This window comes from Parus major, chromosome 10 (genome assembly GCF_001522545.3).
Source record: "Parus major isolate Abel chromosome 10, Parus_major1.1, whole genome shotgun sequence".
NCBI lineage: Eukaryota > Metazoa > Chordata > Aves > Passeriformes > Paridae > Parus > Parus major.
In genome coordinates, this window is record NC_031779.1 from 1,234,821 (window position 1) to 1,260,857 (window position 26,037).

At 43.3% G+C, this 26,037-nt stretch overlaps 1 protein-coding gene across 7 annotated transcripts in view; it reads left to right on the top strand.

Moving 5' to 3' along the window:
- Positions 1 to 26,037, top strand: part of NEO1 (neogenin 1) — a 159,606-nt gene that overhangs the window by 24,340 nt on the left and 109,229 nt on the right. For all 7 annotated transcript variants that reach the window (XM_015638888.2, XM_015638889.2, XM_015638883.3 and 4 more), the window contains exon 2: positions 25,128 to 25,445. In XM_015638888.2, coding sequence (XP_015494374.1) covers positions 25,128 to 25,445 — 318 coding nt within the window. The remainder of the gene's footprint in view (positions 1 to 25,127; positions 25,446 to 26,037) is intronic.

Consider the following 26,037-nt stretch of genomic DNA (forward strand, 5'->3'; position numbering starts at 1 on the left):
AAAAATGGTCTTACGAAGGAATTAATTTAGGCTTCAGCTGATTGCATGTTTGCATCTTATTTCATTGTTTGATACTTAGAGTTGTTAAAACAATTTTTTAATGATCTGCCAATTTGCAAATGAATTGTTTCACCTTGAAGCCTTCTGCAGATTTAATAACTTCAGTAGCTGTGCAGTGACTGCAATATAAACACACGGAGAGGGGATGGGGTAAGAATCCCCAGGCTGTCCCTGGCTGTCTCCAAGGAGTGGCAATTCAGTGTGATGGATATTCTGTAACTGGTCACTGCCTCCCTGGTGGGGATAATCCCTGTGTGAAGGGTGGATGGAGGGGCTGTCACTGCTTCATCCCTCCTTTCTGAGGACTACGGATCACAATGCCTGAGCCTATGGAATTGCAGGGCTGCTGCCTTTGTTCAGTGCTTCCCATTGGATGCACAAGGGCTCTGAAATCCCCAGGTCTTGAAAAGAATTTGTGATTAAGACCTCAGATAAGTTAGAGGCCAGTTAAAAAAGATATTTGCTACTATTTCAATTTATTGAGTTATTACAATAAAAATGCTTATCGTAGGAGGCATTTCTTCAAAGGAAAGGAGGAAAAACCCAATCCTGACATTCAGAACTCTTACATTAAGGTCATAAATAATCTCGTCCTTTTTAAAGTCCTGCATGTGCTCATTCAGCAGGGGTAAAAGCTGGTGTCACAGCAGAAGGGATTTTGGTTAATCTAGCTTTTTGCTGTTCTTTTGCTCTACAGAGCTGTATTAATTATTGACAAGACTGGCCTAATCCAAAGTCACTGCAGGCTGAAGCATTAATTTACCCTGTAGCCTGCTGTGAGTAGGGGAAAAATGAAAATGGAGTCTTTCTTTATGTGAGTGCCATATTGTTGAAGCCAGAAGCATGGCTTAATGTAGTGTTGGGTGTCAGTCTGGGGCAGGCTCAGCTGGGCTGGAGTGGTGTGTGCATAGCCAAGCTCAGCTTCTCTGGCAGAGAGCAATTTCATGTTCACTGCAGAGCCATCCAGGGCAGCCACTGCTGCTGTGCTTAGAGGGGTGGTGAAGTTCAGAGAATCTTCTGCAGAAATGGGCTTAAATATTGGTTATTGGTATTTGTTGTAGTAGCACCCAAGCTTTGAGCCATCAGCAAAGTTAAGGTAATATGATGTTTTGAGTCTTTGCATTCCAGAAAAACGGTTAATTATGTTTGGAAGGTTGCATTGCCTTGGGTTTTTTCTGTTGAGCTGTGCTACGTTTCAGAGTCCCAGAGGCTTTAAAACACTTAATTTGCATCACTGAATCGGTTATCCTCTCGCTGACTTTTTAATTTGCTTCCTCTCCCCATCTTGTAGATTCACTGCTAATCTGCCCTTCATTTTGAATAAACACTCACCCCCAGTGCAGGATACACAATAGGCTGGTCAGTCATTTCGGATACTTCTGGAGGAGCTGCTACAGTGCTGTCACCTGTGGTTTTAGATTAACGGGATATTTCTGTTTATATATGAATTTCAGAGTTCCCTTGTTCCATGTAAAGTATTTCTTAACATCTAACCCACATCTGGAAAGAAAAAGGCTTTTTATAGAGGCTGTCAAGAAAGCATACTGTAATTATAATACTGTTATACATTATATTCTTTATGAGATCTTACAAAAGGATTTGGGCATATTAGGGGAAATTGATTTGGTCTGAGTGATATTTACATTATTCAAGTTCTTTGTAAAATTCTATTTGTATGTGATGCCCTTCTTGCCCATGGGTTCTCGATTCGCTGTCTGCAGCCCTGGTTACCTTTTTTGCCCCCCTTGTAACACCTGTTATGCCTGGCAGGTCCAGTTCCTGCTCATCAGAGGTGGGAATGGTGACTCCTCTCCCAGCCCCATGAATTTGGGCACTGTGTAACTCTGGTGTTTGGAAGCCCCCTGGAGTGGAGTTGCTGCCTCACACAATGGTATCCTATGGTCTCTGTGCCTGTCTGTAACTTCTTGGTGTCCTGGGGGACTTCATAAAGATCACTTCCTCCAGCAGAGCTGCTGACATGGAGCAAAAGCCATCAATAAATTATTCACATGCTGTTCATTTTCTGTGTTTAGGAATTAATGCAGCTTCGCTTCAAAATTCCCTTCCATGGCTGAAGTTGAGTGAAATTGTTGCATACTAAGTTACTACGTTTTTAATTTTGGGTGAATTACTCTGCATTTTGGAACTGTGATTTTGAAACAAAGTTGCATAAAACCTCCCACTGTAATGTTACATACTGTGGGTAGGTCCTATTTAAAAGGATTCATGGAGTTTACTTCAAGGAGGGCTGGTTTTTGGACAGTCACTTATGTAAAGTGAAGTTGTGTGTTGTTTATAAGATAATTTGTGATACTTTAATACTTTGTGAAGCAGTAGTTTCAAACTAGGTAATTCTGAAGTCCTAAGACGTTGGTTTTTGTTAAAGAACAAAACAAAACCCAGAAGCCACACACCTCAATCTCTCCAAATCCCCCAGGCCTGTGGTGTTGATTGCTTCTATCACGTTTGTCACGTTATTTTTCAGGAACATGTTTTCTTTGTAATTTGAGGGAAGTGTGAAATTATGTTCTTTATCTCATTTTAGCAATTATCCAAGAGGCAGAGACATAGAAATGCATATAACATATATAGCTATATAATAATTCTGTAATACTCTCACTCTTCACTTGTGAAGAGTTCTTCAGTTCTTTTTTGAGGTTTTTTTTAAGTCTTGGATTGTGCTTCTGGACTTGCGGTAAATAATCACTTTTCTTTAGACCACAGATTTAAATGTTCATGAAAATGCCCCATTTTTTTCCACAGGCACTTTATTTCAGGCACTGAAATGCTGGGAGGAACACACTGTGGAGGTACTTGGGGAATTTATTTCTTTGAAATTACATCAATTTCAAAAGATGTAAAGATGTTTGAAAGCTTCTTCCTGTTTGCGAGGGCAGCAAATGAGCAGTGCTATTGGCCTTGCTTATGGGAAGCAGTGACAAGCATTAGTGTTTCCTGCCTGGTTACTAAAGGAGCACTTTGCAACAGCTCAGTCATCTCAAAACCATTTTTATTGTTCAGTGTTAGCACAACTTGTTATTGTAGTTTCCACTGAATTATACAAAAGAAAAGAGAGAGTCAATGTTTAATTTCTGTGATGGCCCTAAAAGGGTTTCTGTGATTTGACAGCATTTGTCCTGTTACTTTGGAGGTGTTTTGCCTTGGGCACAACATGTAATTAACTGTAGCTTTAAAACCAATTCCCTTCTCATGTCAGGCTGAGGCTGGAGAAGAGCCTGAGGTAGACGCTGGAGTGGGATGAGCTGCTTGGTGAAACCAGCAGCTCTATTAAGGAAAAGTTACAGAGAATCACATCCCACAGTGGGGATGGAGCTTCTGGGACCTGCTGCCATGGCAGGCCCAGAGCAGGTGGACAGAGGGGTTGGGGGTGGTGGGGAACAACACCAAAAGCCTGGGCAGTGATTTACCCCCAGCAATTTCTGTGTGTCAGCTGTAGGTACTGGAGGGGTGCAGGGGGAATGAATGTCAGACAATGGTCAGGCTCTGGTGTTTTCACTTACAGAGTAGTAATAGAAAAAAGCTGCTGCTGTTTTGCTGGAACAGAACTTCAGGTCTCACCCAGTGTGGTGTGTCATGTGTGTTTTCTTAATTAAACTGGAGACAACTGTAGGAAACACATCCTGCTTAAACAAAAATCAGGCTTCCAGCTGGTTCTCATGCATTTCCCTGCATCCTTTTGTGCTAGTGCTCCTATACCTCTCCATTCTGGAGTTGTGTTTTCCTAATGGTGGAGCTGTTGTGTCCTGGTGTGCAGGTTCTCTGTGCAGTGAATGATTTCTCCTTTCTCAGTGCACTGTTGTGCTGGCTCTCCCAGCAAACAGGAGTGGCACTCCCTCCTCTTCTTGACTGGAGCTTTACAGTCTGTTTGCATTCAGTTAACCAGCAGTTACAGGATTTATGTATAATTGCTTCCAAAAAATTTCAAACCACTGTGTCTTTTTAGGATGCAGGATGTCCTGTGGTGGCAAATGCATCCCTGAGAATCTTTTCATGATGGGGAGCTTTCCACACTTGCTGGCCATCCAGTCAAGTGGTCAGTTGTGTGTTAAAACCAGGACTTCTCTAATGAAGATTTATGGACAAAGACTTGAAATACATTCTAATGTTTTATGACATCATTCTGTGCAAATAGCTACTGCTTTTGAGTTGCATTCAAATTTCTCAACTTAAAAATTAGGTTTGCTAGAGGGTCTTTCTGCATCATTGGCTTTTGTAGGCATTTGTCGTGTTGACTTCTCAGTTTGTATGTTTGGCTAGTGTTGAAGGAGTTGAATCTGAATATAGATTTCTAATAATTTTTTACCCATATTGTGGCAGAATTCATATTTCATGGTAAATTTTTGTGGTGGTGTGATTGTTGAAGGGGGTTATGGCACATACATTTCCACTTGTACTGGCAGCACTAGACTATGTGGCACTTGGGGACATGGTTTAGTGCTGCGTTAGGCTCAGTCTTAACTGTCTTGTACAACCTAAATGATTCTCTGATTTGATGACTGCTCAGGATTTAAGGTTTTTTGCACACAAGAAGATTGATGCCTGTATTCTCCAAGTTAATGTAAGAGTAGAGGTGTGAAAAGTTGGCCCTGGTTTTCATTAAATCTTTTGAAAGTTGTGTTTGTGTTAATCACAAAGCTGTTATTTTGTGCCCTTTTTGAGGTGTTTAGAGTCTCTCACTGCCAAGTGCACCAGAGAGCTGCCATCTCTGAGGAATGAGAAATTGGTATCCAAGGGTTCTAAGGTTTCAGCTGAAGCTGGTGGGAGGGCTGGCATCAGCTAGGGATCACCTCTGACACCAGCAGAACCCACGCTGCCTTTGGCTGAAGTGCCTGTCACGTTTTTCCAGGGAGAGGGGCAGGTGTGGCAGGGTGATGAGGGTTAGGAAGGTCTGGAGTGGAGCTGCTCCGGCCTGTGCTTAATGCACAGTGCCTTTGACTCTCAAAGATCCATTTCCAGTGATTGGTACTAATAATAGGGTGGGTTTGAAATGGAGCTTCTACATCTAGAGCAGGATGCAAAACAATTTGATTTCTGGGGTTAGTTGTGTTCAGCTCTGTGCACAGAGACTTTGCAGAGCTCAGAGTGATGGGAGGTACAGAAGCACTTGTGAACACGCAGCTGTAACTCGGGGGAGCTCAGTGTGTGCCCTCCTACAGGGGTGAAAATGTGAATCAGGTCTGAATTCTGGCTGAATTACCCACCGTGTGACCTCACTGAAGGACCATCACTGCGTGGTGGAGCAGACTGTCAGGAACACCAGTGTTCTTACTCTGATGTACAGGATAGATTTGCAGCTGAGGCCTGGGCTGCATTAAACATGGTACAGTTTCATGGTGTGAGTACCTCACAGCCCTGCCAAAGAGTTAAATAAGGAAAGAACAGGCCTTGGGAATGGCATGGAAGTGGTACAGGAGAGTTTAGCAGAGACTAAGCCCCCAAATCTTTCCTTTTTATGTTTAGGAAAATGCTGTTGTTTTTGTATAAGCATCTGGCTGTTTTGTGTTGGCTGGTGCAGCCTCATAGATATGGCGTCTGCTGCTTTTATTTAAATTTCCCCTGAAGACGCAAATTAAAATGAAAGCCCCACAGGCTTCCAACCGTTCCTGCTGCACATTGCCGTGGAATTCTGCTCTTGAAAAGCTCTCTTTTAGGCTTTGGTGTGTTCTTTTCCTGCAGACAAAAGAGCATGCAAGTCTGAAGTGCATGAGAGGAAGCTGGAGCGACTATAGGAACAGGCCTGTGGGATTGAGAGTGTTCCATAGCAAACACTTCCATAGTGAGGTGGGAAGGAATTTACTCCACTTGGAGACAAACTGGAGGGACTCAGAGGAGAGTTTAGAGGGCCCTAATGCAAGCACATCTTTGAGGGACACGTTTAGCTGGGTTTAAAGAGGAGATTTGCTCCTGGGAAAGGCAAGTGTGGCCTTGGAAAGAGCTGGAAATTTGTAATCTGCAGCAATGTCTTTCTAGTTGACACTGGATTAACTTGTCAGCAGCATTACAAAGCCACTTTATTTTACAAAATTCTCAAGCTTCAAGGATAACTGTTTCCTGAATGTGGGAGATTAATGCTGTTTATATTGGTGATGCCCATCTTTGCAGATGGCTTGTTTAAAAGTACTTGTTGGATTGATTTTAATTTTTGTTAAAATTGGTTAAATAATAGCTTCGGCTTTTGTGAGACTCTTAAAGGCAAGCTGGCATCCTGGGAAAACAAGCAGCTTGCAGTAGCCCTCAGTTTACACCCAGGAGTTGAGAAATCACTTTCCTCAGAGTGTGTCGTGGTGTTGTTAATCCACATCTGGCATTTCCCTTCTGTATACAGTTAAAATCCCATCACTGTTCTGTGGAGGATGGAAGCAAAGTATCAAAAACAATGTTATTGAAACTCCTGCCATGGAAAGCTTGCTGCTACTATCTCCTGATTTGACATTCTTTCATTTCTTGAAATTGCACAGCTTAACCCCATTTTTAAAAATACTATTTGAATTATATAAACCTGTTTATCTTGTTTATCATTATAAATGTAATTTCAAATTGAATGTACTCTAAGCTTTTTCTTCTTTTCTAGAGTCTTCTTATTTCAGTTAATAACTTTTATTTTGTCTCTTTCCCAGGTTTTTCTTTTGTTTTCTAAATTTTTAAATTTTATTTTAAATAAAAAACCCAACAAACCAAATTGTTTGCTTTGGAATGAACCTGATGAAAGAGGGGACAGATAAATCCACAGATAAAGCAGGTGAAGGGGAAAGTGTGATAAGGCAAACATGGACATTATAGGTTGGTATCTGCAGGAAGGCGGCTGTCAACAAGGAGTGCAAGTGCTGCCTCTTTGCAGCCTCTTCTCTTTCTGCTCACACCTCGGGGAAAGGAGATTGTTGGCCAGCATTGGAAAGGGAAGACTGATTATTTTAAAGTGCTTGAAGCAATGGCCTTTCATAGCAGTAATTGGGATTTCTCTAAGTTTCCAGCCAGATTTACTGGCCCTGGAACATCCTGAGCACTCAAAGTTTGTTATAACACGTGGGATGCGGCTTCCTTCGACATTTTACAAAATTCTGAGTAAGTCTGGTTTTAATTTTGACTACTGCTTTCAGGTTGAGAGAGACAGGAATTTGGTCATGTATTTAATTACTTTGTCCTTTTTTAACATTGTCATGTCTCTCCTTGTCTCTGTCAGTTCTCTCTTGCCTTTCTCAAAAGTAAGATTACTTCTGGGCGACCTGCCTGGGAGGAGATGAGAGCAAGTTTGGGTTTATCAGCTGGAGTGTCTTGGGAAATGCCTATCTATAACCCCCTTTCCTGGATATTTTTCAGCTTATAAGCCTCCCAAAAATAATACAACACCATCAATCTGGTGAAGGCTCGACGTACAGAAATTGCAGGTGGCCCTGTGTCTGTCACAGGGACTTGCTGTGTTTTTAAGCTCCGCAGCTGGGCTGGGGGAGGCAGTTTCCAGAGCCCTTTTCCCCCCAGAAGAGCCCATTGCAGAATGAAGAGCATTCCTCAGAGGGCACAGCCCATTGTGCTGTACTTGTGGCTCGTGAAGTGCTCGCAGGAAGGGAGAAGAGCTTCCTGATGATTGCGGCATGGAGTCCCTGAATGGCTCAGGTCTGAAAAGAATTCCCTTTCCCATGGCTCGGGCTCTGTTGGAGTTCAGGCTGTTGTGAGCCGGAGCAGGCTGTGCACACAGGAGAGGGCTGTGAGCCTCTCTGCAGGGATGTCATGGAGCAGGACCTTCCCTGGCCACGATCCTGCTGCACACACCACAGTGGGAACTCGGGATTTTTCCCCACTAGAGAATTCCTAGGGTGGATTTCCTTTTCCTCCTTGCTGTCGCTAGAACCGTATTCGTCACTTGCTTGGGCCTCTTTGGGGAAAACTCAGTTTTTCTCCTAATGTTGCTGCAATACATGTTGAAATTGCTTTACATTGCTTAAAATGAGGAGCATAGGAGGCTTGCAGACTTGTGCTTTATTTAGATTATGCTCTCCTTATCCCAGTGGAGGATCCCAAACCTCTGAGGAGTTTGGTTTATTTCTAAAGGAATTTGCTGTCGGAATGTCAACGCCGTTGTTCTGCTTTGTGCAGCTACAAAGAGAGGTGGTGGTGGTGGAGATGTGTTACAACTGCAGGGAGAAACTTCCCCCAGCCCTGCTCTTCCTGTGGGAAAAGGATGCTGTGAGGAGCTGCAGGCAGGGCACAGTGTATAGCAACAGGAGAGCACATCAGCCTTTCACAAGGATCTTCTGGAAATCACCTTCCAGATTCCAAATCACAGCCATGCATGTGGGGCTGGGGCTGCTCCAGCTTGAGCAGGAGGTGGAGACTGGGGGATTGGATTTCCCTTAAAAGCTGCCAGGATTTCACAAAGTGGAGACTGAAAAGTTGAAGGGATTAATTTTTCTTGCATTTTGTTGCTTTTCCTGCTGAAGTGGGGTTTTTTTGGGTAACCTCCCCCAAAGACTGTTAATGTAATAAAGTGGCCCTTGCTTTTTATCCCACTTTGGAGAATTTCACTTTTTTGCTCTTAATGTTCTGCAAGAGAAACTCCCTGTCTGTGCTCAGGCAGGGGATGCGTGTTACCGCCTTCCCTGTCTGCCATTATGAAATCATTAAATGTTCATATTTTATAGGTGACTGGTCCAAAAGGAATCGTAGAATTCTCTGTGCTAGGCAGTTACAGTAGTATGGAATCATCTCAGCTTAATTGAACTGGAAACATTTTTTTCTTATTCTGATATAAGCTCTACCTCACTTCTCTTGCATTATTTATTGTTCACAATCGTATGTAACCTTATGAACAGTAAGGTTTTGTTGTAAGAGAATGGGTTTGCTCCCATTTGATTTCCAAGGAGCTGCTTACACACACAGGTTGTACTATAACAATGTGCAATAAAACAATTCAGTATGAGTGTGAACTCATTATGTGTCTGTTTTACTTGGGTTTATCCTAAAGCTTTATTCACATGAGTTTTATTATGGTTACTTCTTGTGCTGATAACTCTTGTGGTTTTTAATGTACTCACAGCATTGCAAGCTGATCTGTAGCTGTGTGGTGAGCTAAACTGTACATGTTTTCTAATAGCGTTTTCAAAAACTTAATTTTTATTCTTTTTTGATAAATAACACGTGTGTTTGTCGTTTGCTTTATCATCTTCCTGGACTATAGCTTCAGTTATTACGCCTTTCTTCTTCCAGTTGTAATGAATGAGTCACTTCTGTTTATAAGGATTTGGTTGTTTACTCTGACAAACCCTTGATAGGAGACACTCGACAAGATCTCAGTAAATCAATTTGTTCAGGATCTATAAGCATCTCATTAGCATTTATTTGCAATGTTCATTGTAAGCTCAGCTGCAGCTGTTGAACACCCTGAATCTCCCAAAGATTTCTAGGGTTCTAAGCATATGTTTTGAGATTGTGCTTTAAGTGGAGGAATTTTGTGGGCTTTTTTCCCTCTTTTCATTGCTGCTGCTAACAAAGATCTTTTTGAATGGAACTGCAGGCTCTGTGTCTATAATCTTTCCCATTTCTGACTGCTGAAAGCTTCATTGGAAAAAACATTATTGCTGGAGTGGCATGACTGAGAGACCATTCTTCTGCCCGTCTTGCTTTTCATTTCCCAATTGGCGGCAGGACAAGGCTCACATTTTCACTATAGTTCCTGCAATAATGGTTAAAAAAGGCTTTCACCTTGCCCAAATGCCGTGTGGAGCCGAGTGATGTCATTGTTTGGGCCGTGCAGCCGGGATTGCCGGGGCACCGGGACCGCTTTGCTTCAGCTGGGCCCAAGTGCTGCCAACACAAAAGGAGGCCAGGGCTACCTGCAGCTCCTCAGCATTGATTTCCTATACAAATCTCATAATGGGCTCTTCTAAAGGAGTGTGCAGAAAACCAGGCAGATCCCAGCAGCTCAAAGGGAACTAACAGCCCGAGTTATCTCTTGCAGGATTTTTACAAGGAGAAGTTATTTTGCGGTTTTATTTTCATTTTGCAAACGAGGCTGTGGGGAATGAGAAAATGGAGTGAAAAAACAGCGTTCTGAGAGCCAGTGGGTAATTGAAATTGAAATCCAGCTTGGAGCCTGTGCTGTGTCCAGGGCACTTCGAGATCCCACTGGTGTCTGTTAAAGCTTCCCTGTAACTTCTGGCAGTGCCAGTCCTGGGAAGGAATGTGTGTGCAAAATGGTTCTTTTTTTCCTCTTTTTTTCCATAGAAAGTGGCAATGTCTTGCCGGCAAATAAAGGTGAGGGCTTCACACTTACCCATGATATTTAAATTCCCCTGCCTTCCCTGCCATCTTCACCTCCCCTTAACTGAGATAACCCGAGTTTATTTTCATTTTTAGGCTGGAGCCTGCTGCTCAGGGAGCAGGCTTCAAAAATCACCTTTGTTTCTGCAAGTGGGGATCACATTCTTCCACTGTAATCTCTACCCAATCTGCTGACGTTTTCTTCTACAAGTAGCCTGCACTCCAACAAGCTGTTTAAATATTATTTTCTAAGTTCCTTTCCTTGTATGGCATCGGAAATAGCATGGCTCATTCCAGCTGCCTGCTTGTAAATTCCTGGTGCTCCATGTTATCATGCTAGGCTTGACCTCATGTAATCAATAGTTCAGTGAAAACTGATAGTGTGTTTTCAGCTTGGCTCAATAATGGATCAGTGATTTGGGGAGACTCAAAATACCACCTGTACAAAATGCTTCTTGTGGAAAAAAGTAGTATTTATGGCTGTACCATTTATGCTGAAAAAATGATCTAATAAGCTGGAGGAGGAATTGCAGGGCAGGATGCTGAATGTGGAATCCAAATGTAAAGCTTTGGGGTGAAGAGGAAAACATCTATGACTTAGATTGTGTCAGTATTCCTTCTGCAGTGTGACACCGAAGAGAGCTGAGTTTGGAATGGGCACAGACTGCAAGGTTGTCCTTGAGAAGATTAAACCAAGGTAGCTGTAAAGGCTAAGGGTGGTGTCCATTTCTTGAACTAATGAGGTCCAAAAGGCCTACCCTGAACCCCCAGGTGTGGCCACGTGGGAGCTGTTCCTGGCTCAGAGCAGTGCTTCTGTTCATCTGAAGCACCAGAGGAGTTTTCCAAAGCCTTTCCTAAACCTGGAGTGCTCTTCCCTGTTGTTCTTGTTGGCTCCAGTCCTTTCCCTTTGGGTCTGTCAGGAGGCAGAGGCCACAACCCCTGCCTGAGCTCTCACATCCCCGGGCAGTCCTGCTTGGCCACCTGGCACTAGCCAGGGGCTCTTTCTGTCCTGGAGGTTGCAGTCACAACCTAACTTATCTCCCAGACTTGGGGAGTAGTAGCACACCTTCCTCACAGAGATAAACCCTATCACCTCCTCTGCGTTGCTGTTTTATTCCAGAAGTGTCTTTGTGTATTGAATTGCCGCATTTTAAAGTCTCGTTATTAATTGTGAAATGGCAGAGAGTAGATTTGTCCCACCACCACCCACAAGTAACAGAAGGGTGGCCAAATCCAGGCAGGCATTCGGTGCTGGAGGTAAGCCTAGGAATTGTTCTCTCCTGACACTGGGATGACAAAAAGGTAGTGACAAGTGTGTGGCTAAAAATGCAGCTTGAATTCAATTTAAAATTAAGCTTCAAAATAGTGTAGTCTGGTAGGATACTCTAATTGTAGCTTGAAATAATCTTTTTTTTAAGCCCCTTTGTCTTTCTTTAGTAGCTCCACCTGTCCTCTTTTCAAGGTTACTGGTGTAAGCTGGGAGGAGGAGTCAGCTAATAGGGGAAATTGGGAGTGAATGAAATAGAGGGGTTTTTGTGTCGTGACTGAAAGTGAGGGTCTGAGGCAGTTCTTAACAGTCCTTGGTGAGCTGCAGTTTTAACCTTGAATTCTATAGTGGGGGAAGAACTCCCATTTCCCATCTGATCACTTAATGAAGACTCAATTAGATTTTTGGCATAGCATTTAGAGAATGATCTATGAGTTGCATGCAAAATTAATGACATTTAATTTAATCGATGAGATATCAAAGACACCTTAGTCTAATAGTAAGTTTTGACCATGATTTTTTTTCCCCTATGAACTAAAAGCAAGTTCTGAAAACTTGATGAGTTGCTCTTGCATTGTTCTCAGCTTGCTGCTTGGATGTGAGCATGACATCTGCTGGGCTTCGGTTGGTGGGGTGCTTTGCAGACAGTTGGGTTTGGTGCAGAGAGAACTTGAGACAGCTCGTTGTGCCTTGTGGTTGTGGAATCTTGCTTTTCTCACTCAGAGGCCTCTGTGTTCTAGACATTAGAGGTCCTTCTGTATTCTGTTTTTTCTGTTGTGTGGTCCTGCAGCATAGCCCCAGACTTTCAGTATCTCTAGATAATTATTGTTCTCAGATCTCTGATTAAATATCCTCTGGTAAAAATACCTCACCTAGATTACCAGTTTGAAGAGGTGGCACTGGTATCCAGAGTTACCTTTGTATCTGTTGGCAGTGAAGTGGGGAGATGAGCCCCAGGGGCTGCAAACATGCCAGAAGTGGGGTTGGTGCTGAGAAGCCCTGGGCCAGCTCAGTTCCCACCTCCCTGGACAGGCTCATGAGGAGCACTCAACTGCTGGAGCAGCAGAATTAATTCGGATGCCATGGTGGATCTAATGCCATTATTGGTTGAGTCTCAAATGAGCTTGTCTATGCTGTATCAAAGCCCGTGGGTTTATCAGCTGCCCTGTTGGTAGCTCTAGCTTAATTTTTGCTTTAGAAATCAGCAGGTACATCAGCTGGCACAGCTGATGTGTATGCTTTTATATATAATATGCTTTTATATATAATATATATAAAAATAATATTATTTTATTATATATAAAATAATATTATTTTTATTATGCAAAAATAATTCAGTCTATAACTCAGTGTAAGATGTTTACGTGCTTGGGTTTGGGCTGCTGGGGAGATGCAGGTGACCCAGCTCTGGGTGCCCAGATTTGATATTGTTATATAATACCTCATTTCATAAGATTCCTGACACACTTCAGCCCATGCCTTGCTGAGCTCTGGCCCATCTGCCTGCCCTGCTTGTGGTTCCTTCATTTGTGTTATTGGCACTGTGACAAATATTTAATAGTCCCCTCATCTTCAGCCAAAGCAGGGATGAAGCCCTACATGCATTGTGATGGCTGGGGAGGAGGTGCTGCTAGAACTGAAGCTGCTAAGCAGAAAAGTAGAGTAATTTTACCCTCCCTCTCTTACTTTGTGTTCACAAAGATAAAAACAACTTCTATATATGCAAGCCACATATTTGAAAACTTGGAGAGACAAAGTAATTACACTTTAATATTGGGTGTAAGAAATCTGTGCTGCAGAGAAACCCTAATCAAATAAAGGCAAAACATCTTACTTTGCTTAATATTCTGTGATTTATATTCTCTCTGGTGTGCAAGCAAGGTAATAGTGCAGTAAGGCAAGGAGGACCTCAGTAGTGCATGGTATCGAGACAAAGCCAGAAAATCCAAGAAAAACAATGTTTTAATTAGTTTTGAATTTTAACAGGTTTGAATTTAAAAAAAAAAAAAAAAAAAAAATCAGGTTTTGTTTGTATTTGCAGAATGTGCTGCTCAAGTGCTCACCTCACAGATGCTGCTGCTTGTGACCAGTTCCTGACCTCTGTTTTCCCCCCTCCTTTTATAATCCCATCTAAAGCATGGATGTTGCTGTTACGGAGCCGATACAATGATTTTACACGCTCTTGTCTGGGACTTTTTCATGGTTGATGGTGACACGAGTGCTTGGTTCTCCTGGAAAGCTGCATTTCACCCTTCTTACAGCTGAAAGGAGCTGCTTCAATAGCTCTGTTTTCTGCTTGTAATTCCTAAAGCAAACAAAAAACCCCACTAAGAAAAATTAGACATAAAAACCCCACCACATATTACATGACAATTTTTTTCTTGGAATTTTTTTTTGTTTAGAAAGTGTAAATTACTCTGCTAGAAAATAGAGCTTCCCCTTTGTGATAGTCATCACGTGCTGTGAATTACTTGAAATAAAGCTTTTTTATCCCCTTAAACATAGCTTGGAAGTGCTAATAGGAGACTTAGAGGGACCGCAATCTAATTATCTGATTATGCCGTGATTTAGGCAGGTTTAGGCTGGGAGAGTTTCTCAGAAGAAGGCTGTGCAGGCTATTTACATAAACCCTCAGAACGGACAGGGAAAACGAGACCAAAGGAATTTTTAGCTCTTTGGTGGTGGTCAGTGGTGGCTCTGTGGAGGCTCTGCCCTGCAGCTCCCAGTGTTTGTGGCTTTCTCTGAAATGTGCTGCTTGGGGACTGGGACAAATTCCAGCAGGAGCTCTGACAGAACCTGAGAAAAGCTGTGCTGTTACATCTTGGAACTGTGTAAACGCTTTGGATTTTAATGCAGTCCTATCGAGGTGCAGTGTTTAAAATAGAAAGCTTGTTGTGGCAGGCACTGACCTTGATGCAAGTGGGAATATGCCAAAAACATTACACTGATGCTGCTTTCCTCAAGTGGAGGAAAAAGTCTGCCCTGGCAGTCTGGGGGAGGTTGGATTTAAAGGGAATGGACCAAAGACAGCGGTGTTAAGGGTGTTGAGGTCCTTGTTCTGTGCTGGTGGTGCTGACTGTCACATCAGAAGTTGTAGCAGCTCTACCCAGGTGTGCAGCTGAGTGGGACCAACCTGTGGTTTAGAGCTGGGAGCTGAAGTGATGTTTGGGGATGCTGAGGGATGCTGTGGCAGTGAACGGTTCCAAGTCAAGCTTTGGCCATGGCTCCACATGTCTCTTGATCACTGGACTCGTGTGCTGGGCTCTGGGAGCCACAACAGCCCTGGTTACGTGGTTGGTGGTACAAACAAGCCCATCGTTGCAATGACAGCCACATCAGGCACTTTGTGTAGCTTTTACGCCTGGATTCCTCCAAACATCTTTCCTAATGTTACCATTATCGTGGCTTTGGGACTTTTAATTTGTAGATGCTTAACTAAAGCTCACAGTTTGGATATGTCAGGAAGGAAATAATGAAGAGCCAGTTTGGGGGTGTGTCTTTGTATCGCTTTGCTGCTTCAGATGCTCACACACTTCTTGCTTGCAGTGTTCTGTTGTTGGGAAATCGTTGCTTGGGGAAGTTTGGAGCTTGGCTGGACAGATCCCTGAGCAACCTCATCTAAATAGACCTGCCTGGGGCAGCTGGCTGGACTAAATGAGCTCCAGAAGACTCTTCCATGCAAAGAATTACATTCAAATGATATTTTATGAACTATTATCATCCAAAATTTTTGGTCTGGGCAGTGAGTTGCCAGGTACTTTGCATCTGTTGTCCAAGCAGGTTGAAGAGCTTTTTATTGCAATAAAGGTAAATGTTTCTCTAGTGAAAACACTTGGATTTGATTGCAGTGTATGAATTGGAGGAAGTGTTGAGCAGCTGATGCTTTGTGTGCAGTCTTGCCCTAAAAGCCCCCGTTCAGTAGCTCACACGTTGGCTCTGCCTACCCAGGTGAGTCTTGGCATCTTGCAGGCAGGGAGGGACGAGCCAAGGCTGGGAACAGCGCGGTGTGGCCACGGGAGCCATCTGCCACATGGCTGGGGCTCGGGCACTTGGCACTGCTGCCAACAGGTACTGCTCTGTTTCTGTAGACTTGTCACTTCCTTTGGAGTTCTGTTGCTGTAATTAGCCAAATTAATATTTCATCAGGTCTGTCTGTTTGTTTAACAGCTTAGGAATGAAGTGGTGTGAATGGGAGTGCTGTTCTCCGACGTGATGTGCAGGGTGCAGGTCTGGGGCCTGTTTTGATGTTATTATTTCAGCTGAAAAATCCTGCTTCGTGTTAAGCAGAGCAAAACCTTGCAGGGGAATCTTTCAAATACCCACCCAGGTCGCTGTCAGTGCGTGCCAATCCATAGCAGAGCCAGGATTAGCTGGAGTAGAGGCTGAGGGAAGTACCCAGAACTCTGCATCCAGCAATGCCCATATCTATATGATAATTCAGTTAACACATGCAGTAATTGTACTTCCACTCTTATATAAGTTCTTTTGAAATGTACTTTCCCACTTTGAAATAATCTGTATTGTATAAATGAACAGATAAATCTGTTTTTTTCCTTCACACGTATAAAGCATTTGCCAAGCTAATACTTGCAAATGTTTTTGCTAATATATTTGCAAAGCTACAGTTGAGCTTTTTCTTTCATTCTGACAAAAGCTGCGCCAGTCAAAGCTCCAGTGGTGCCTGGGAATTGGGGAGGTGAAGGCAGTAAACAGGGGAGATGAAAGGTGCTGCTTGTCTTCACACACTGCCACAGGAAGTGTTTTCATTAGTGCGCTTTGAGGAGAGACAAGAATCTGTGTAAAGCTTTTAAAACTGCTCCTTCACTTCATTTTACTGTACTTTCAACTGAGATCAAATGGGGCAGGGCTGGCGGTTCCACACGCTCCAGTTCCAGCCCAGGGTTGTTAGAGGGACAGCTCCGGTGCTTTGGGCTGCTGTGGGAATGGCAGCGATACCCTGGGGCTTCCCCTCGCCCCTTCCCTGCCAGGGATGGGGAGATAGCTGGGTACCACTCACTCCCCTGGGGGAAAAGGAGACACTGAGAATCAGCAGTTAAATTGAGGCACTTGGCTCTTTTTCTTGGAGCTTTTCTTGGCTTATGAGGCTTATAAGCACTCACAGCTTAGTAGGAATCTGTTACAGAAAAAATGTCTGCTGGGTGAAATAACACGGCTGCAAAGTTACAGTAAAGGATTAGTGCAATTAGATTTTTTTTATAGATCTGTTTAGAATACAGATATGCTGGTAATAGGCTGCAGTTGCCTTACCAAAGTGTAGCTGCTTGATTTCTTATATAGCAAATAATAAACAAAAATCCAATAATTTGTTCTACTCCATGTACATTCACTGTACTTGAAATAATTAAGTTGCAGTAAATAAGACTTGGGGATATTTGGGGTTTTATTCCAGATCATTTCTGTGCATTTCATGATGAAGGGTCAGGAAGATTTGCACTCTGGGGAGAGAGTGCTGGGCCAGGCAGAGCCCGTGGCATTGGTGAATGGGAGCAGCCAGAGCAAGTAAAAGGCATTAAACGTTTCAGGATCGATATGCAGAGTTCACAGCTGAGAGGATGAAAAAAAGCCAAGCAAACCACAGTTTATTGTGGAGCTGGCACAAATGGGGAGCTTTATCCACTGCTCAGAGTAAAGAATGAGTAACTTGAAGGAGCTGTTGACTCCACAATGTATGTTTGAGCTCCTGCTTAAACTGCTTTCCTGGTGGGCACAGGTCTGGGATGTCATTTCTTTGCTCTAACTTGCACACTTAAAATGGTGCTTATTTGAATATTGGAGCTGATCTGGATATCAAATTTAAATATTATATACATTTTTTCCACTTCTGGATTTGCCAAGTCTTCCTGAAACCTGATGCAGTAACATACTGTTTGTAAGCCTTGATATGTGTTATTTCTTTTCTCGGGGTCATTCATTGATGGTACTAGTAAAATGTTTAATTGATATTTTTGATGGGTGTTGTAATTTTTAAAGGGTTCCAGTGCTGTGCTGTGGTCACTGACCAGAGTGGGCATCTCTGAGGGATTTAGCTTTGCACTCTACAGCTTTTAGTTTGGGCTTTGCAAACACAGACACAAATCCTTTTGCTCAGTAGTATTCCAAGAAAACTGGGAATACTGCTGGTTCTCTCATACTTCCTCAGCTTCCCCAGGGTATTACTTTGGTGCTGGTGTGACTAAAATCTGCCCCAGTTTTCTGTGTCACGGAGGGCACTCACTGCATCCCTCTTTTCCTGCAACTGGTGATGTACCTGTCATCCCACTCTAACCCTTTCTGCTAAAAAGGTCTCAATCTGGGGCTCTTGGCCCGTTTGCTTTTACAGGAGTATTATGAGTTAAATTTGTGAGGGGCAGGTTTTATTGCACCTGACTTATCTGTGATTAAACCCACAACAGCACCTAATGAACCTGCAAATAATGTTGAATTGTATAGGATAGAAAACTGGTGTAAATATATTCTTAAAATAAGATTCTTGGGAACATTGTAGCATGTTTCTAGTAGTGTGTATGTGTATGGTTTCCACCTTTCTCCTGTTCCTGTTTTTCTGCTACTGCCTTGAAAGATCAATAAAACCCTCATTAGCACATTGCTAAGGTTATTATATTTTTATATATTGTGGATCAGTGGTGTGATTGGGCAGTGCTTGGTAGGAAATCAGAGAAGGGAAGAGCTGGAGAATTAGTTGTGCTGAGTGTACAGAATTTACTGGTTATCCTGATCTTTGTGCACTAGTCCCCTAAATTAGGGACCCCCAAATCAAATGCTGAACTCGTATTTGTTTTCCCTCTCCTCTTCTTCCTTCCTTCTCTCCCTGAAGGCAGCTCTGAGGTGCTGGCAGAGGTTACTGCTTGTGCTTTCCCTCCTGAGCTGTTGAGCTGAGGAACAAACCCAGGTGTCCCTGGGCTGTGAGAGGCAGGTGATGGGCCTGGCTCTGGGGAGCTTTGCTGCTGCTGGTTCTGCCCTTGGGTGCTCCCCAGCATTTGCTCTCGGCTGCTGTCACAGGATGCTGAGTTGAAGAGATTCCTTTTGCTCTGATCCAATGCTGCTGTTCTGTATCCAGGTCCTCTCAGATATTCCTTGCTTGATCTGACATTAAAGGTATTTGTTAAGAATTTTTTTCCTCTTTCATGAAGTGTGACAAAGGTCTTTCTTTAGAAAGACACTGGAAATGATGTTCAGCAACTTTCCATTTGATTCTTCCCTGCTTTTTTTTTTTTTTTTTCCCCATGTTCATCCTATTTTTCATTTTATACTTCCTATAGAAACCAATTTTTTTTATTTTCCTCCCAGTATTTCTTCTTGTGTGGCTTTTCCGGCCATTGCTGTGATTGGAGCCCCCCTGACTTGGTAACTTACCATCATTCCCCCTGCCCTTCACACTTGTGAGCATCCCTTGGCATGTTCGTGGTCTGCCTGGAGCCCTGGATTGAGGAGGTGGCCTGGGGGAGGGAGATCATTCAGCGAATGCAAAGCTCTCTTAAAGAGCAGCTTAAACTGAATTTATTCTGTTGGGTGCCCTGTAACCTCACTGGCATCCAAGAAGTGGTGAAACTGCTTTCCCCTTGATGCACAGTTCTTGGATGCCACAGCATGTTTACACTTGGGAAATATTTAAGTAATTGGTTTCAGCAAATAATTCTCTTGTGATGTGTGGGGATTTTTTTCTGTATTTATATTCTAAACCATTTTTGAAATACCAGTCTGGCAAAAAAGCCCACCCTGTCTGAAGCAAGGAATCTGCTCCCTGATTATCTGGGCTTGGTTTGCAAACCAGCAGAGCATCTCCATAGGGAGCTGAAGGTCTTGTCTGGCCTTGGGAGGGTTTGGGGTACCAGTTCTGTGGGTCTCAGCGGGGTGGTTTGAGTGGAACCCACACAGGGGAGCAGGGCAGGATGAGGAACCTCCTTGCTTTGTGTGCAGTGTGTATTTTGAGCCTTACAAGTGGGTTTTCTGTTTGTTCTTAACCCTCGGAAAGCCACTCTATTTCACACCCCTCTCTGAAGGGGTAAATTAGGTGCCTGAGTGCTCAGAAGACTGGAAATCTGGGAGAGGAAATCCATTACTCCAGGAAAAAAAAAAAAAAAGAAAATTCCTCTTCACCTGCTGTAACAACTGTAGCATTGTCAGGAGCCAACATCTGGGAGCTATTTCTGGGGAAAAGTCAAAGTACTATTGTTCACCAGGAGGAACAGAAATTCATTTTCTTCCTTTTGTAGGTGTCTTTACAGTGCCCTCTAGTAAACTTGTGGAGAAATGCTTGGAGGGATGTTTCTCAGCCCAGGTGGAGAAAATAATGAAAACAGTCCCTGGAAGAATTAAAAATTAAATAAATAATGGAGCTCTGGTCCCCTGGGACTGAGGTGCTTTTCGAAGGAAGCACTGCTGATATTAAAAACTGACAATTGCTTAAAATGAGAGGAATGCCTTTAGTATTCCACGAAAAAGGGAAAAGTTGGATTAAATCCTTTAGGCTCTCCTTCTGAAATGGTTACGAGAAGGAGTTTTGGAGTTAGGACCTTCAGAGACCTCCTTGGCTTAATTCAAATATATGGTGTTAGGTGGTCTGACTTGTGCTTCCTTTGATTTATAAAAGCAAAATGGCCTTGAAAGAATGTTCCTTGCACAAGGTGAGAGGTTTGTGGGGCTCAGCTGCTGCATGTGAATTCTGTAAAATATTTTTAAAACAACCTGAAAGAAGTCCACATTTTTGGGCTTAGTGCTTATAAAGGGTTTTTTTTCCTGGCGCAGCAGGAGGAACAAAAAGTGCACCAGAAGTTGTTTTTGAAGCACGGCTGGTAGGCAGTATTTTATTTTCCCTTTTTTGAGTGTGGCTTTAAGGCAAATGAATAAATCCTTGTGAGTAGGAAACAGTTTAAGAGTGGGAATATGGACTGGACACGAGGAGCACCTCCTTAGTGGGGATTTTTTTGGGACAAGTTGCACAAGGGTACTGTGAGGAGCGGTTCTAGTGAGTCCTGCTTTAGGGGAAGAGGAGTTGGGGCCTTCTTTTCTCCTGCAGTTTTCCAAACTGACCAGAACTGCAGCCCCACAGTAAAGGACAGAGAGGTTGTGGACTGGTGTGACAGTGCTTGAGAGCAGCTGCTGAAGGGAGCCATGGCACAGCACCTGGCACAATCAACTGTAAATAATACAATCACATCCAGGTAAAAATGTCTGACTCTCTCAAGAGCTTTGAAAGGCTGTGGAACTGAACACCAGATAAATGCATCTCCACAGACATCTGATCTTGGAGATTACAATCTGTGTTTGGATTTGGCTGCTGATCGTTATCGTGTTTTTCTTGCCATTATTTAATAATATATGAGCCAATGGTATTACTTACAGAGGGAGTGGTTGGAGTAGATGTGGGGATGCTTCCTTGCAGTGATTTACTGTAGACACACCACACTATTTGGAGACTTTTTAATTCTATTCCTGCACACTTTTTTAATGGGCTAATATTTCTAAATATCATTTTTTGCTTGAGGTCCATCAAAGAAGGTCACTTTAAGATTAAGCAAACAATAATTTGTTATTTAGCAAAGGAAAGGTAACTGGAAATATAAACAAAGCTCTAAAGGCATTGTTGCAAAATATGGTTTACTTTGCTTGACTTTGTTTAGTGGCTGTGCTGTGTGGATGCTCCCGAGTTACTAAGGCCAAGTCCTGGACCATATTACCTCTTTCTCTTCCAATAATGGTGACTCTCTTGATTTTTGTGTTCTTATTGGCACATGATGTTAAAAACCTTCTCAGCTCATAGCATCATAGAATCTGGGAATGGTTTGGGTTGGAGAGGATCTGAAGGATTATCCATTCCACCCCTGGCCATGGGCAGGAACAGCCTCCACTGTCCCAGGGTGCTCCAGGCCCTGGCCAGCCTGGCCTTGCACCTGACCATGGACAGGGCAGCTGCAGCTGCTCAGGGCAACCTCAGCCAGGGCCTCGCCACCCTCACAGGACAGAATTTCTTCCTCCTCCATCCTGGAAGGATCTTTCTCCCTTGGGGATTTCAGAACAGCCCCTTCCCTTGTGGGCCAGGGGAATTTGAGGCACCGCAGCATTCCTCAAGTGCTGTTCCTAGCCCACAGTTCCCAGCCATGCTGGGGCGAAGAGGAGTTACTCCTTGTGATGGATATCTTTGTTACAGTGCATTAAATCAGCAGAGGAGGAAATCTGCTTGAACTGAAGGAGAAAGGAACCTACTAAGTCTGGCAAAGTCTGGATTTATACAAGGCATTACTTATCTTAAAATGTTCTGCCACTTGCTCTGCCAGGTTCCACTGTCAGCCCACCCCTGGAGTTATGGAAGTACCAGCGGGATTTATACTGTACTCTGCAGTCAGGGGTAGCTCTTACACTCCCTTCTTTTTGCCTTGATCCTTAAGTGCAATTTAATTTTTGTCTGGTGTAATTTGTGGATAGCAGAGTCTTTGTGAAGTAGAAGCTGAACTGGTGTTTGGAGAACACAGTTTAGAGATGTGACCTTGTTTTTTGGGTGTGGTGAACTTGCCAAGCAATGTGTGTTTGGTTGGGCTTTGGAAGTGCTTTATGAAAGTAAAATCAAAAGATGTTTGGCTGGTGTATTTTGCTGTCACAGTTTTATTTGATCAGGTGGTCTATAATCTCTGTTGCCTATAAGAGAAAAATGTAATATTAAGTAGAAAATACATCTTGGTCTAAATACTGGTACACTGTAATATCATAGATAAATTTTGCTTATTGGGGAATGCAGAATGCTTCTGATGTTGTCAAGGAAAATAAATTGCCAAGATGGTAATATATACATTTATTTAGAGATTCGCACAAGCAGCAATTTGCCCACATAGATAACTTGCTCCTTAGCCATGAATATGTGAACAAAACCACAGAACAAGTTCCCTGTGAGCTCCTGCTGGCAGCCTGCAGGGAGTGGTGTGGGGAACATCTTCACTTAAACTACATCTGGCTGATCCTTGAGGCAGCTTTTTGTAATGATGTGGGTTAGGAAGGGCATAACACTGTCTTTAGGATTATAGAGGCTATTGGGAACGTTAATTAAATTCTGGGGAAAAGCCTTTTAAAAGTGCAATCCTGCAGCCAGAGAGCTGGGAGCTTTTATCATTGACTCTGTGTGAGGAGGGGCTGTCTAACACTTCCTGCCAGTCTGATCAGGGCTTGTCAGATGCTTCTGTTTTACATGTCCAGCTTGAAGGGTGCCTTATCCATACTCCTACATTGCCTTGGAGCCAGGACAGGTATTGCCCCTGGTGCCACATCATTGTTCAGCTCCAAACAGTGAGCGATCCTTCTTCATCAAAGCCCAGTGTGACTCCTTCCAAACCAAAGCCTGGTGTACTGCTCATCTCAAGTCAGCTAATTGTGATAGAAGATGCGTTTGGCTGCCTTCATTTATAATCCTGTTTGGAAAAAGAAATTTTGAAATGATACCTGTGCTTCACATTTTCCTTCTGGATGGTTGTTGCATTTGTGCCTTGTAAAATGTGATGGGTTTCTTTCCAAAGTGAAGAGAAACGTGGTGTTGGAGCCCTGTGCTGGGCTGGGCTGCTGCTTGTCCTCAGGAGAGCATCACCATGGACCCATTCTGGTCCAAGTCAGAGCTGTGGCACTGCTGGTAAAATCTCGAGACACCAGTTTGAGGTGATTGATGTGGAGTCAGTAGGGCTGAGATCAGAGTGGTTTTGTCTGGAGTTATTTTCCTAAGTGCTGTAATTTCTGATGAGCTTGTGGCAGGCAGTTGTTAAAGGACGCATTTCAGTGATTTAAGGTGGATATTGGAGTGCTTGTGTTTTCCAGAAATTAACTGGATAACGAAGGGAAGCTTCTTCCCACTTGTGCAGCTGCTTGGCATTTCCTGTTCTACACATTGCTCACCTGAGGCGTTATAAAGATGCACCTCTGCACAGAAAATGGTGCAGGACAGGAGGGAAACACTTCATGGTTCAACAGTGTCAGATCACTTTGGGGTGATGGGTTTTGGCTGAAATGGTGTCAGAGCTGATGGGTATTTGTGAGAACTTGAGGAGAGGAGCTATGAGGAGGGCTAGAAGACCCCAGAGTATTTTTAATAGTAGGGGTAGGAATATATGAAAGTAATTAATTGGGCATCAGTTCCTGGACAGATTGGGTGAGGTGAACAGGCTTGTATTTCCCAGACTTAGAATCACAGAATTGTGGAATGGTGTGGGTTGGAATCTGTCCTCAAGAAAGACAATCCCAAGGATTTGGATCCCAACCTAACAGGTCTCCAGCCTGACACTGTCCCTGGGGAAACTTCAGTCTTTTTTAGAATGTTTTCCTTTATTTCCTCTTTGAATTCTTGAAGGTAAAAGAGCATCTGAATGCTATCAGCTGCCAAGGCATCATTTATCTGTTGTTTCTTTCACACCACTCCTGCCTTATCTCCAAGCTGCTGTGAATTGTGAGTAGCAGAGACAAGGCTCTGTGCAGGAAGGCTGGAGTCCCTCTGCGGGGGAGCTGGAGGCTCTTTGGAGACCATGGACTCTGTGTAGTTCAGTGATAGAGGAAATCATATCAATTTGTTAATTAAGGTCATTTTAGAAGGTAAATCTGATTTTAAAATCACCAAGCAATTGGAGAAGCTGCAATGCTTCCAGGACAGCCTTTGTTCGCAAGTAAAGGTCGCCTTCAGAGTTTGTGCTTTTTCCTCAAACCCCAGAATTATTCTGTGACTTAATTAAACAAATCTCGTTACTAAATGCATATTTGTCTTTTGGGAGGTCTTACAATATTTCACCATTTTTTTTATTGACAATAAGATGAAATGGTCAATGGTGAGAGATGAAATGGTTTTGAGATGAGTGCAGGAGTTGTTGTTATATGAGTGTTGTTTCAAAGGTGGGCTTTAAAAACTGAGATGCCCTTTTTCCTGAATTCAGTGCTATACTGATTGGAAAAATGTTCTTCCCTGGAAGAATTTGTCTTCTGTTTTCTACAGATGATTAAGTTAAGACAAGTCAAAGTGATATTGACACAGAATCGTTCTGCTTGACCAAATACACCAGAAAGACAGTAATTAAAATTCACTTCTTAATGCAAACTAGATGTTAATGACAGAACTCTTTGGGGAATATTTAAAATGGAAAAGTAATCATGTTTATCCTGGGCTAGAATGGAAGTAAAAAAACACTGTGTGACACTTGCAAGATGTGTTAAGAATGGGAGACTTTCTCCTGAGAGCTGAATTGTTCTTGACGGTTCCCAATCTTGGTTCCACAAATGACAGCACTGCTGGGACAGTGCCCACACCACAGAGGCCAAGAGCAGAGCAGGGAAATACATTTTAGGGTTGAAAATGTCCTGGAATCTGAGAGTCCATGGTGTGAATAATCAAAGCAGAAAACACTGTTGTACAGACCAAGCTGGTTGAATCTGTTCGAGGGGAGGATATGGTAGCGCTTGTGCTCATTTCAGGATCTTCAAGGAGGGTGTGTTTCACACTAAAAACTCTGGGGAACTAACCCAAAAATCCTGTGATGTTTTACAGAATCGCTTGTGAGAACCTTCACTCCTTTCTACTTCCTGGTGGAGCCCCTGGACGTGCTGTCGGTGCGTGGAGCATCGGTGATCATGAACTGCTCGGCTCATTGCGAGAGCCCTCCCAGAATCGAGTGGAAAAAGGATGGCACTTTCCTGAACTTGGTGTCGGACGACCGCCGCCAGCTGCTGCCAGATGGATCTTTATTAATTAACAGCGTGGTGCATTCCAAGCATAATAAACCTGATGAAGGATATTATCAGTGTGTGGCAACTGTGGACAGCCTGGGGACCATCGTGAGCAGGACAGCAAAGCTCACCGTGGCAGGTAAGGCTCTGGTTTGTGAGTGTGGCTGAGAGCATGGTGGTGATGGGAAGGAATGTTCTGCCCTTGGAAAAGTGGGAAGGTGCTTCCCAAGGGACAGGAGCTGGTTCCATCAGCTGTCAGGGAAACTGGGACTGTGGCTCTCATTTTACTGGCTGGGAGTTGGCATGTGGGCTGTTCCTGTAAGCAGCTTAATGTGGGGTATTTCTCAGGAAATGCTGGAGATCAGGAAAGCTGCAATGAATGGATTAAGAGAAGTGTCAGGTGTCTGAAATTACAATGGAGATTTACCACAGCTTAGAAGGGGAAGAAAACAGGATTTTACTTTCTTTCTGTATAAATAACCTTAAAATAACTTTCCATGCTTGTATGTGGAGAATTACGTGCTCTATCTGAAACATTTGGGAAGCTCTTAACAGCAGTGTGTACAATCCCTGCAGGACCGGGAGATGGGTCCAGGATGGTGTGCTGGGGAGTTGTATTTTTCTGTTTCTTGAGTATCAGGTGTGAACAAGGAAGTTTGACAAGTAACAACCAGCCAAATGCATACAATTTTCCATTAAAAAGCCCAAGTCATAACCTCAGCTTTGGTGTT